Source organism: Podarcis pityusensis (genome assembly GCF_964106645.2).
Source record: "Podarcis pityusensis genome assembly, chromosome: 4".
In the NCBI taxonomy this organism is placed as follows: Eukaryota; Metazoa; Chordata; class Lepidosauria; order Squamata; family Lacertidae; genus Podarcis; species Podarcis pityusensis.
The window spans coordinates 21,879,995-21,893,264 of NC_138027.1; the positions used below are offsets into that span (position 1 = coordinate 21,879,995).

The 13,270-nt window shown below is 45.2% G+C and overlaps 2 protein-coding genes across 2 annotated transcripts; one reads left to right on the forward strand and one right to left on the reverse strand.

Moving 5' to 3' along the window:
- Window positions 1-3,118: 3,118 nt before the first annotated feature.
- LOC308475361 (vitelline membrane outer layer protein 1-like) lies at window positions 3,119-6,574 on the reverse strand. Its single transcript, XM_081002479.1, has 3 exons — window positions 6,401-6,574; window positions 4,373-4,476; window positions 3,119-3,558 (listed from the first exon to the last, which is right to left on the reverse strand). Exons 1-3 carry the CDS (start codon window positions 6,569-6,571, stop codon window positions 3,264-3,266), a joined length of 570 nt encoding a protein of 189 aa, XP_080858605.1. The 5' UTR covers window positions 6,572-6,574; the 3' UTR covers window positions 3,119-3,263.
- A 3,502-nt stretch (window positions 6,575-10,076) lies between these two features.
- On the forward strand, window positions 10,077-13,156 carry LOC308475368 (vitelline membrane outer layer protein 1-like). Its single transcript, XM_081002485.1, has 3 exons — window positions 10,077-10,300; window positions 11,875-11,969; window positions 12,785-13,156. Exons 1-3 carry the CDS (start codon window positions 10,130-10,132, stop codon window positions 13,077-13,079), a joined length of 561 nt encoding a protein of 186 aa, XP_080858611.1. The 5' UTR covers window positions 10,077-10,129; the 3' UTR covers window positions 13,080-13,156.
- Window positions 13,157-13,270: the final 114 nt, after the last annotated feature.

Below are 13,270 nucleotides of genomic sequence, written 5' to 3' on the forward strand. Positions count from 1 at the left end.
CCCACACAGGATATGTTTGTTTTCAACCCACTTGTGAAGATTATCAGAGATCACAAAGAAAGGAATATATGATAACAACAAGAAGATGAGGAAAATAACAAAGAGACTATCTGGACAGAACTGGATAGAACTGTTTAATTAAAGCAGCAGCAAGAGTGAAGTTTGGATCCCTTTCGGAGCTTGAAGTATGGGTACCCCCAACAAAATTTTAAAAATCTGGCTGTATAATTTGGAACTAATGTGATTTGGAATTAATGTGATTTGATTGGCCTGTTAATAAAAATTATATTTAAAAAAAAGGAGGTGTGAATGTTCAGTGGAGACAGCCAGGAGTGGCCCCATCTTCAGTCACTTGGATGGTTGTTGACTGAATGGCCAGCCAGCCAGCGGATCATGGGGCCATTGTTGTTGCTGGCCAGTGTGCCTTCTCAATCTGCTGCCTGCAAAGTGGCAGTGCAGGTCTCCTTCAGGTCCTTCTTCAGAGTGAGGCATTGTGGGTGAGGGCGCCCTGAAGAATGCCTGTGTCACCACTTTATGTAAGTGTTTATATACAATGGCTCGAAATGGCTGCATTATATAAGCATGTAAGAAGTTAAGAAAGGTTGCTAGTCCGGGACTGACTCACTGTATAATTCCCCACCCCACCCCACCCCCCAATTATCTAGGGCCGCTAGTTCAGTGCCTAATGAGAGAATCCCATAGGCATGGGCCCACAGATGCAATATATCTCAATGGGAGAAACCTATCTCTAGGGCTAGACACATTCAAATGGCTACAGGCAATCCTTCAGATAACCTAGTCCCAAACCTACTAGAGCTTTAAACCTAATGTCCTGCTCTTTAAATGGGGTCTAGAAATGAATAGGTAACCAATGAAAGACCTAAATTGGCTCCCAGTATGTTTCCGAGCACAATTCAAAGTGTTGGTGCTGACCTTTAAAGCCCTAAACGGCCTCAGCCCAGTATACCTGAAGGAGCGTCTCTGCCTCTATCATTCTGCCCGGACACTGAGGTCCAGTGCCAAGGGCCTTCTGGCAGTTCCCTCACTGCAAGAAGACAAGTTACAGGGAACCAGGCAGAGGGCCTTCTTGGTAGTGACACCCGCCCTGTGGAACACCCTCCCACCAGATGTCCCACCACCCACCCTGTGGTACGCCCTCCCACCAGAGAAAAATAACTACCAAACTTTTAGAAGACATCTGAAGGCAGCCCTGTTTAGGGAAGCTTTTAATGTTTAATAGGTTATTGTATCTTAGTATTTTGTTGGAAGCTGCCCAGAGTGGCTGGGGAAACCCAGCCAGATGGGCGGGGTATAAATAAATTATTATTGTTATTATTATTATTATTATTATTATTATTATTATTAATGCATAGTCTGCCCAGAAAATACCGGGACCACCACAAAAACCCTTAAGCCATCACCGCTTTTCATCATGTCATACAGGGTCAGGGCCGGATTAAGACCGTTAGAAGCCCTAAACGAGAGCTTTCCAAACTTTGTGTCACGATGCATTAGTTTGTCAGCTGCAGTGTGTAGGTGTGTCATGCAAATGCTTCCTTCGTGGACCGAGTAGCATTTTACCAATTACCAGAATCTAATTTTGTTGTATTGATGTATATCATTAATCTCTATTATTACTAGTTTATTGTTATTTACTGCTCTTGTGGTAGTATATATGCCTGTAATTCTTCCATTTATTGTGGGAGCCTTTTCCCCTCAGCTGCAATATATGGTCCATGGTAAATCTGGCAAAGGAAAATTTCTGTGGTGCCCCCCTTCTCTTGATAAGTGTGTGTTTATTTTGCCTAAAGCTTAATCCATCCTTGTGCAATGTCCCAAATTCTACAACCAGGGAAAGGGAGTGGAGAAGGGCGAGTGTGTGGGAAGGAGATGGCTCAACCCCTCACAGTGATGCACTGGGACCTGCAGGGAGGAGAGGGGGTTGGGCACCAGCTGCTGCTGTTGCGGCTCCACTTCTCAGTTCCACCAATTGGTACCGCTCAACGCATCCGACCAGGGTGATGGTAGTAGCAGGAGCGGCCTAAGGGTGCCTGGCTCACGCAGGTGAACAGAGGTCATAGCCACTGACCATAGAGACTATGTTACTGGTGCAGAAGGGCTGCCTTGAAATTTCTGGTGTGGGAGCCTCTTCTGACACTCAAGGCTGGTTGATTTTACCATGTGGTTTTACCATATATCATAAAAGGCTGCTGCATATAACCAAGACATTTACCAGTACAGTATTGTGACATACACCTCTTGGTAACAGCCGCTTGGGCAACTCAGCCAGCCCTGCTCTTTCCCCATATTCCAATGCGGGGTGGAGGGGGATGTAATCCACTGGAGCAGTCAAGTACAACATTACCTGTTTGGCTAGAGTGGACATGCAAGGGAATGTTGGTCCAGCCAGTTTAAACATCCTGTTACACCTGGCTGGGGCATCCTTTCCTTTGCATATGACCAGTAGGTGGGCATGACCTTTCCAGACCTGGTAAAAGGCCAAGTCATGTAGCCACCTCCCTTCTTTTTCGTCCTGCCTGCTTCCTGCTTCACCTGGACTGCACTGCTGGCTCTCAGCCAGCAGTCCCTGGGTTATCTCCCATATGGGGTGAACCTATTTCTATGTATCTGCAACTTTAAGCCTAAAGCCTTCCTTCAGTGCTCTGTCCGATCATGAGTAAACTTCTTTTTGTTACTTATGAATAAGACTGTTGTGTCTTTATTCTTTTAGGAGGGAGTAAAGGGATCTTACCAGGAACATATCCCAATCTGGGCAAGCCAGATTGAATTGCTTATTATTTTAAGAGATTCTAACGAATCTGCAGCCAACTTTCTGCTGTGTGATACGGGAATGTACAGTACTCTGCTATATGAAGAAATTTGCTAGTGTGAGTTAGGAAGGATAATATCAATCAATACATTGGTACCTCAGGTTACATATGCTTCAGGTTACAACGCTTCAGGTTACAGACTCCACTAACCCAGAAATAGTACCTCAGGTTAGGAACTTTGCTTCAGGATGAGAACAGAAATCATGCTCCGGGGGCGCAGCGGCAGCAAGAGGCACCATTAGCTAAAGTGGTGCTTCAGGTTAAGAACAGTTCTTTAATATTTTTCATTGCTTCTCATCCAGAAGTGATAGGTGCAGAATTCTGTTCAAAAGAATCACACACAATTCTCAAGACAATATTTAATTGTTGTTAACCTTCACAAATACCAAAAAGTAGCAGAGATACGCTGTAAAGGGCTCAGGCACATAGAGTTCAGTCACAGCAGAAGAACTTCACATCATTAAGTGTTGTATCATCGTCCTTGCCTTGGAGACCCTCCACCTTTGTCTGGATCCCACAGATATAACCAGAGGAGCAGCGATTGCTCCATGCGCCAAAATTACCCCAGGTAAGTCCTTGGCCCATCAGCCCAGTTCCATCTTGACAGGTGAACTGGATGTTGTTGGCGGCCGTATCATCACCTTTGCCCCGGGGTGCTTCCACTCTCAGAGAGAAAGAGATCAGATTGCTTTGGGGGCAATAGTGAATCCCTGTCCAGGTTCCCCACCTGCCAAAGAAGACACTGGTGTTAATTAGTAACACATGGGGAGCCTTCTGCTTACACCTAAACAGATCAGGTCCATGTGAATATTCCAAGAGGATGCACCCAAAGTCTCAAGGGCTCTGTATTGTTGTGCCCAAAATTTCACAAAGCAGCTGCCTCTGCCCCTCCTTTCTGCCCCAACACTCCCTGCTCCCAGTGAGGGCAGAAGCAGTTCTCCAGGAACCCAGAAGCAGGTATTGTAGCTGTCTGAGTCTGTGAAACAGTTAATTATCACTTTAATGTATCATTTCCCATAATTATTGCTTAACACAACCTAAGATCATCTGGGCCTAAGATCTTTGCCTCCTTAAGCCTCATCACTGCCTTCTCACTTAGCTCCTTCTCTGAGGCCAACATCTATGGCAAACCAAGAGGGAGAGGGCAAGATAACCAGAGGCTGCTGCTCCCTGTCCTTCCTCTTGTCCTTTGCTCAAAGAGATCCAGTGAACTTGTAAAGAGAGCAAGAGTTGCAGCTAAGAAAGTAAGCTCAAGGTGTCCATACTGGGTCACCTATGGGATACAGGGACTGGCAAGTCCTAACAGTGCCAACCTCTAAAACCAGGCCTGCTATCAATTTTTTGGGGTCCTGCAAAGTTGAGTTGGAAGCCAGCAAAAGGCTAGAGTTGGTTCCCTTTGAGAGGTCAGAAAAAGCAAGGTGAACCCTATGGTTTCTTCATGCTGGTCTAACCTAGCATAACAAATTTCAGTTCAGCCCCTCCCACCAACACCTTCCAAAAAATTGCAACAAAAAGGAAATGAAATCAAGAGAGATGCTCACGGTCCGCTTGCAGACTCAATTACTGAACTGTCAGTGCAGTGCAGGCGAATTCCATTTAGGGCTGTATCATCATCCTTGACACCACCACCTTGGTTTGGCTCTACCTGGTGGGAGAAGAGACAAAGAGACTGAGATAAATCTGAAGATAAACCAAGGATTTCAAAAATTAAAGTCAAAGTAAATCTGTCAGGGACTGGACTGAGGAGGAATGGTGGGAGCCCCCCCCCCCCCATTTATCTGTCCACCCCCAAGGGCAGGAGGACAGTACTGATTTAGAACAGTGGTTTGCAGAGGAGCATAGCCCAGAGGGGAAAAGCTTGGAAATACTGGGTGAGGAACAGCTAGAATAGGAAACACCAGGAAAGAGACAGCTGGCAGATTCAGTGTCCTTGGACAGCATTCCTGACCCCACTTCGCCTAAGACTAGAAAGGCTTGGAAAGTGATAAAAAAGAAAGTGCAACAGCAACAAGCTCAGATTACTCAACGTAGGAGTGGCATAGATTAATAGGGACAGAGGGGGTGAACCTTTACTGGGAGCAACGCCAATATTTAGAGAGATATACAGCCCTTTGCTTCTCACTGTGATTATTAAAGAACTTATCTGGTAAGAACGCTCCTTTCGTTTGATCTGCTTATTTACTGCCACCAGGGGAGGGAGCCAATTCCCCAAAGCCTGACAAAATCATGAGTTCAATGAGATCTAAGTTCAATTAACTTGGCATGGATGCAACAGTTTTCAGCTGGAATTATCCATGCCCTTAAGTCTGCAGTCTCACCTGGATACTATTACCATGGCCAGGGTAGATTTTCCATGCCTGAGATAGGAATGCAACCCCTTTCTAACCATGCAGCAATAGAGATAAAGCTCTTTCCCTGGGCAGATGACTAAGAGGGAGGGCGTAGGCTTAAAATAAAGGGTAGTAGTCCATTAAAATTTGTACAGAGCAGTCCTATTGATAGTAATAACACGACTCAGGTGTGTTAATTTCAAGAATTCTACACCAAGTAAAACCTGATTACTGTGTTCCGTTCATAGTTTTTTTAAAGAATCAGAGTTGGAAGGGAAAACAAGGGTCATCTAGTCCAACCCCCTGCGATGCAGGAATTATTTGCCCAACACAGGGCTTGAACCCACGACCCTGAGATTAAGAGTCTCATGCCCAACCAACTGAGCTATCACACCAGCCATTCTTTGTGGGTGGGTGATGAAACACACTTCATTCAGCCATAATTATCAACCTTGAGTGATTTTAAAAAAATAGAGTTTGGCAATCACTTCCCATACTGCAGGCTTCCCAACTTTGATCCCTCTCAGATCTGTTAGATGATAACACCCATCATCCCAGACCATTTGTCATGCTGGCTGGGGTTGATGGGAGATGGAGTCCAACATATCTGGAGATATGTTGGAAAACATCCTACATGTAAGCAGCCCCACCAAACAGAGTCAGCCCAGTCATTAGGCAGTGTGAGGCTGCTGCTTCAGGTGCCAGAAGCCCCCCCAGGTGGCATGCCCATGGGTCCCCCATCTGCCTGGCCGCCTCCACCATCAGCAGAGAAGCACCTCCACCACTGGCACTGATTTTGGGCAAGGTAGGTGGTTGAGGTAGTGGTGGCAGCAGTAGGGCAAAGTGGATCTTCCCCTTTTGCCTCAAGCAGTGAAACAGGATGCACTGCCCTACCACCAAATAATCTGCCCGCATACCAGGGCTTTTTTCCCCAGCTAGAAGTCACCAGAACTCAGTTCCGGCAGCTCTCAAGTGGGCACTATTGCCATTCTAAGAGAACAAGACACCTCTTTTTCTAGGAAAATAGCACCGCTGCATAAGTTGCTAATATATTTCACTCGGTGGCCCAAATTACCATCTGGCTACTCAACCTTTTATTGTCCATAATTTAGATAAAGCAGAGGACTAAAAAACTTAAGAGTCCATCAGTTCCCTATTGTTTCCCCATCTTCAGAAGGTGTTCAGAAAGAAAGGGAGGGAGGAACTTCAAAGTGACAGCAGCCCTGGAGGAAACCTTACCTTCAGTGAGAAGCCATGAGCGTATCCCTGAGGGCAAAACTGGATTACCCCCCAGCTACCCCAAGGTCCTCCATTTGTTACAGAAAGGATAGAATTAAAGTCTCGGGCTTCCACAGACCCAAGGCAGCAGCAGAGGATCAAGAAGAACGCAGGTGAGGCAGTGAGATCCATGGTATCTCTGCTCTGAAGCTAGTTGAAAGAAAGCAGCCTTGGGAATTTATAGCCCAGAGGTCTGAACCCTTAGACAAGGAAATACTTTCGAAACTTGCAAAAGGTAAAAGAAGACCACCAGTAGGTTTATTTGCATTGAATGTGCATTATGTGTCAGTAGTGACTACGGCATTAAGGAAGCAGTTTGATTCTGCTAAACCTCTCGGAGCTGCAAGGGTTTTTTTTGGCTGGAACTGGTCTGAGGCAAAGTAAACCAGAAGAAAATGACCTCTTGGTGACATTGTGTTGCTCACTTGGGCATTATTATTCCTTAGAACTGCTATAATAAGTGAAAGGAGGAAGAAACTGTCACTAAAAGCTGAGGACAGGATGTGTGAACCTCAAGCAGTGACTGCTGGGCCTGGCCCTGTCGTGAACCATACTGACCTACAATTCTTAGGTGGCAGATGGTGAGGGATGGTGAATCTCACACGGCCACCACCCCATCTGCTGCTCTTAGGGCCACCCTGTTCCATCTCCACTGCCATGACCCTGACTGACTAAGCAGCCATATGACCACATAGACTGTTCTTGGCCCAGTGTGCCTTCGGAATCTGCTGCCTGCAATATGACTGCACATCAGGCTCACTGACTCTAGGGGGCTGAGGTTTCTTTGGCCCTATCAATATTTTTTTGAAGGGGGCCTGGCCCCCACAGGTTTTGTGGTGTCACGTGCATCTCCCAATGCCACGCAAGCCGGTGCAGCCTTCCAGTAGGCACACTGGCCTGTGGAGTGTCGAGAGACACACATGACGTCACGCAACCCTTCGCTCCCCAACTTCTCCCTGGTGCTTAGGTGTGTTGTGTTTGTATGTGTAGGGATGTGTGTGTGTGTGTTTGCACACACACACCTGCCTAAGGCTAGGATCTAGCGAACAACAGAGATGTTTACACAATGTGAGTACACAAAGAGGGCATTGCTGCATACAATCAGCTATGAAAACAGAGTCCTGTTTTATACTGAAAATAAAATGCCTACACCAAACAAAGGGAAATGGTGAAGCTGACATACGAAGCACTTTGTATTTGCCCTTCCCTATCATTTTGAAGGGCAAATTATTTAAATTATTTAATTGCAATGGTTCATGAGCTGGTGGCTATGTAGGGAACATGTGGAGTGTTTATTCCTTTATTGTAAATTGTGCCTTATACTGTCTACATGCCTACTCAGAAGTAGGTCCCACTGAGTTCGATAGCATTTACTCTCTGGTATGTGCCTGATCAAGGGACACAGGTGGCGCTGTGGGTTAAACCACAGAGCCTAGGACTTGCTGATCAGAAGGTTGGTGGTTCAAATCCCTGTGACAGGGTGAGCCAGCGTTGCTCGGTCCCTGCTCCTGCCAACCTAGCAGTTCAAAAGCACGTCAAAGTGCAAGTAGGTAAATAGGTCCCGCTCCGGTGGGAAGGTAAACGACGTTTCTGTGCGCTGCTCTAGTTCGCCAGAAGCACCTTAGTCATGCTGGCCACATGACCCAGAAGCTGTATACTGGCTCCCTTGGTCAATAAAGCGAGATGAGCACCGCAACCCCAGAGTCAGTCACGACTGGACCTAATGGTCAGGGGTCCCTTTACCCTTTAACTTTACCCTATTTGCCTGATCATGCTCATGGTTTCCCTTTTTAAGAGGCTTGCTCCAAAATGAAAAATCACTATGGCTTACAAAACTCAAAAAGTAATAAAGATATTTAGCAATCCTGCTGATAAGATTATTTTCCCCCTTCAATGGGGAAGGAAGTTCTGCAAACATATTTCACAACAGCTGAAAATGGTGCAATACTTTTATCTTTCCAGAAATTGATAATATTTCTCCCTCTCTCCTGTTGAGGATGTTGTTCAAATATTAAACTAGTACTATTCACTGTAAAAGTTGTTTTATGTCAGTTAGTCTTTAGGATTCATGGCGGATGAATATGCAGTTGTAAATGCTTAAAATAAGACTCCATGGATGGGATGGGGGGAAGTCTCGAGATTCGGAGAATCTCCTCATACAGATATGTTTTTACTAATTTGTGTTTATTTGTACATGGTATTTGTAAAATCAATAAAACGTTTAAAAGAAGAAGTAGAAGAAGTCTGGTTTTCGTTTTCTTTTTTCAGATAAAGCAAAATTGCTTCCACACCATCACCTCCATCTCACTAAATTTGATCCACAGCTGGAAGCAGCCATGTTTCCAAATACCAGTTGCTGGAAACCACGGAAGAGGAGCGTGCTCTTGTGTTCATGTTCTGCTCCCTGGTTCCCTGATCCTTTGTGCTTCAGCACGATCTCTGCTAGCACACCAAGCAGAAACCTGTAAATTCAGCTGGCACGACACATCTAATGACATCTGCTCTGCAGCTCCTGGCAGCCAGAGGGAAGGGTGGGGAGGAGAGAAAGTAGATGCTCTTTTTACAGAATCCATGGTACACCCAAATTGACTCCAAAATTGACCATTTTCATGTCATTTGTTCTTCTACTGCTAGAACTGCTGCCATGGCTGATGCAGGACCAGTCTTCAATATATCACTTTGGGAGAAGGCGTTCAAGCAAGCGGTGAAGACGCAACTCCAGGGATTTCTGAATTATACTGGTTTTCAGTCCTGCAAACAGACTGAAATGGCCTTGGTGGATGATCTACACCGGGAATGGTAAGCAGTGCATGAGATCCCTGCCGCTTCCGCTGCACCACTCAGCGCTACCTTTAGAAGGGGGAAAGAGGAGGCCAGTGTGCCTTCTCAATCTGCTGTCTGCAAAGTGGCAGTGCAGGTCTCCTTCAGGTCCTTCTTCAGAGTGAGGCATTGTGGGTGAGGGCGCCCTGAAGAATGCCTGTGTCACCACTTTATGTAAGTGTTTATATACAATGGCTCGAAATGGCTGCACTATATAAGCATGTAAGAAGTTAAGAAAGGTTGCTAGTCTTGGACATCCTACTGCTCCCCTACCTGATTTCTCATTGTAATTATGGGGTGGAAGGACCTGAAGGAGACCTGCACTGCCACTTTGCAAGCAGCAGATTGAGAAGACACACTGGCCAGCAACAACAGTGGCCCCATGATCTGCTGGCTGGCTGGCCATTCAGTCTGCCACCATCTAAGTGACTGAAGATGGGGCCACTCCTGGTTGTCTCCACTGAACGTTCACACCTCCTAACTTCAGCATTTAGTGACAGTTCCTCTGTCCTGAATTCTCATTGTAGCTGTTCTAAGGGAATGGATATAGTACCCAAGTGAGTTGCAGGACGTCATCAAGACAGAATAGTTTACTTTTTGCAGGTTTATTTTGGCTTGAAGAGGTTCCAACTCAAATACCCTGCTACTCTGAGAAGCTTATCAGAATCAAACTATTTCCTTAACTCCATAGCCAACATTGACACACAATAGGTATTTCATGCAAATCTATCTACAAGTGGTGCCGCCTTGTTTATTATTTCTGAGGTGTTTTCCAGATGTTATCCAGCCCAAGTCTCTGGGCTATAAATTCTCAAGGCTGCTATTCTTAGATGGACTCTTTCCACCTTGATTCAGAATAGATTGCTTTCCATGGACTTCACCATCACTACTATGCTCTTCTTGATCCTCTTCAGCTGCCTTGCCCATGCAGAAGACAAGAACTATAATTCTATCCTCACAGTGCCAAATGGAGGACCATGGGGCACTTGGGGGACGATCCAATTTTGTCCACGGGGATATGCTCATGGCTTCTCACTGAAGGTAAGGTTTGCTGTTAGGTTGTTGTCACAATCAGATCTCTCTCTCCTCCTTCGTTTTTGTCTGAACACTCCCCAGAACACAGTTTTTGAACTCAACATGAAATGTGGGGAAGCAATAGGACAGGGATGGACTCCTAACTAAGGAGATGCTAGGCCAAATGGCCAGAATTGCTATCAAATGCTCCCTAACCTCCATTATCCACAAAGGAATGTGTTAAGGAGATAAGGATAAATGGTCATAAATAAGCGGCAGGGAGGAAAGGAGTCTGCCAGCTGCAAGAAGAGAAGTTTTTGGATTAACTATCTGCAGTCTGGATTCAGACTGTTCTTCCGAGGCTGGAAAAACAGCAAAGACAGCTTGTTTACTGGAAGCTGAATCATGGGACAAAGCGATGCAGTGAGTTTTGGAAACTGTAAGAGAACAGCTTCTCCCAACCAACCAGCTTCTCCTGCAACCAACAGTTGCAGGAATAAAGGATACAACACCATATAGTGTTGTATCATTGTATATAACACCATATTGTATACAACACCATATAGTGAGAAGTGAGGTTACAGGGAACCAGGCAGAGGGCCTTCTTGGTAGTGGTGCCTGCCCTGTGGAACACCCTCCCATCAGATGTCAAGGCAATAAGCAACTACCTTACTTTTAAAAGACATCTGAAGGAAGCCCTGTTTAGGCAAGTTTTTAATGTTTAATGCTGTATTATGTTTTAATATTCAGTTGGGAGCCGCCCAGAGTGACTGGGAAACCCAGCCGGGGGGCGGGCAGTGCCGGATTTATGTATAAGCTAAACAAGCTATGGCTTAGGGCCCCCACTCTCTTGGGGGCCCCTCAAAAAATTAAATGGAAAAAAACCTGGATGTACATTTCCAAAATTTAAGTTTAACAATTACTTTGATAAAATACATTTTTTGTTATGTGCAAATGGCTTTAGCTATGTTTAAGTTCCTTAAATGACCATATAGCAGATATTCAACACAAAAAACAGCAGCAATTTGTTGTTGACAAAGGACAGCAGGACATATAAAGGGCCCCATTACCTTCAATAGCTTACGGCGTCATCAAACCTAAATCCGGCCCTGTGGGTGGGGTATAAATTATTGTTGCATTATTATATGGATGGGAAAGCATCATGGAAAAAATTATCACAGGCAGGAAAGAATAAGGATTACAGCTAAAGTTCCTCACTTGAAACTTTATAAATTACCTATTATATCAACACTAATTGAAATCACAAGATTGTAGCTGTTATATAAGGGGTTATTTTAACTCAATGGAATGGAATGGAAATTATTCAAATTTTGGAACACAGAAAAAATGTAATGCAGTATTGCCAAGTCATAGTTTGGTCTGCTATTTGGATTCAAAATGGCACGTGGTACCCGAAATTCCACAAAGACCCTCACCTCAGGAACCATTAGGGCCAGGTTTGGTGACACTATCTCAAGAGGCGGCCATACTAATAGAGAGCATACAAATGGAAAAACCATTTCCCAAAATATATACTAGATTGATGTCAGTAGTTCAGCAGTTCAAATTTATCACACTCTGTGCATCTCTTTTCCCTCTAGGTAGAGTCAGCTCAAGGCCGTGGTGATGACACAGCCCTCAATGGAATCCGCCTGCACTGCACGGATGGTTCAGTTATTGAGTCTTCAGTTGGACCGTGAGTGGCTTTCTTGCTTTCTTCTCCGCTTTGGTTCAATTCTTTGGAAGATACTGGTTGAAGGGGCTGAACTGAAATTTGTTAGGCTGGGTTAGATCAGCACCCAATAGGAGGGCAAGTCAACATGGCTACCCAGTTCTCTTTTGGGGGGTGGTTGAGCAGTGGCAACCAACGTCAAGTGTCTACCACCTCTCTTCCTAAGATAGTATCGCTTACCCACTATTCCATACCTCTCCAAGATCCTGTTGATAGGAGATCCCTGAATTTGACCAACTGCTCCCTCTGGCCCAGTCCCTAGTTGCTGGTTTCTCATTCTTCTTGAGAAAGAAGTGGAGGGCCAAAGTCCCATGCCCCACATTGCATCTTCTGATGTCCTATTAACATCCTCTCAGGGTTCTGTTGCCTCAGAAGAGCTACCTGGCTCAAAACAAGTTGAGCCCCAATAAACTGATACTTCTCCCCATTTCAGGTTTCCCACCTCTTTTCCAGTAAACAGATAATTATTCTGGGTCATCTCAGACCCAGAAGATCTTAGGTTGTGTCAAACAATATTTATTGCAGACTGTGAAATTTAACAGTTTCATAGACTCACACACCAATAATACCTGACTCTGTGATCATGGGTTTCTCTGCCTTCACCAGGAGTGGAAGGTAGAAGGGAAGGAAGGAGCAGCAGCAGGTGCTTTTTGAATACAATGCAAAGCCTTTGAGACACTATGAGCATCCTTCTGTAATGCTAGTAATGGCCTGATCCCTTTTGGAGCAAGCAGATTCCTGTCCCATTTCTAATTAACGGTCAGTGTCTTCTTTGGCAGGTGGGGATCCTGGACAGGGATTCAGTATTGCCCCCGTGGCAATCTAGTCTCTTTCTCTCTGAGGGTGGAAAAACCTCAGGGCAAAGGTGACGATACTGCAGCCAACAACATCCAGTTCACCTGCCAAGATGGTACTGGGCTGATGGGCCATGGACTTGCCTGGGGTAATTTTGGTCCATGGAGCAGTCGCTGCTACTCCGGATTCATTGATGGCATTCAGACAAGGATGGAGTCTCCCCAAGGCAAGGGTGATGACACAGCACTCAATGATGTGAAGTTCTTTTGCAGTGGCTGAACCCCAAGTACCTCCCTGTATCTCTGCTGCTTTTCAGCAGTCATGAATGTTAACCACAATTAAATATTGGCATGAAAGTAGTGTGTGATTCTTTTCATTTTAATTACTTAATTTTGCACCTATCACTTTTGGGTGGGAAGCAATGAAACACACACACACACACACACACACACACACATATACACACACAG

What these genes read in the sequence shown, in the direction of transcription:
- LOC308475361 (XM_081002479.1), bottom strand. Translation starts at nt 6,571, where the DNA reads ATGGATCTCACTGCCTCACCTGCGTTCTTCTTGATCCTCTGCTGCTGC. An exon ending in CTCATGGCTTCTCACTGAAG is followed by an intron (nt 4,477 to 6,400) that starts GTAAGGTTTCCT and finishes TTCTCCCACCAG; the next exon opens with GTAGAGCCAAACCAAGGTGG. An exon ending in ATTGAGTCTGCAAGCGGACC is followed by an intron (nt 3,559 to 4,372) that starts GTGAGCATCTCT and finishes CTTCTTTGGCAG; the next exon opens with GTGGGGAACCTGGACAGGGA.
- LOC308475368 (XM_081002485.1), top strand. Translation starts at nt 10,130, where the DNA reads ATGGACTTCACCATCACTACTATGCTCTTCTTGATCCTCTTCAGCTGC. An exon ending in CTCATGGCTTCTCACTGAAG is followed by an intron (nt 10,301 to 11,874) that starts GTAAGGTTTGCT and finishes TTTTCCCTCTAG; the next exon opens with GTAGAGTCAGCTCAAGGCCG. An exon ending in ATTGAGTCTTCAGTTGGACC is followed by an intron (nt 11,970 to 12,784) that starts GTGAGTGGCTTT and finishes CTTCTTTGGCAG; the next exon opens with GTGGGGATCCTGGACAGGGA.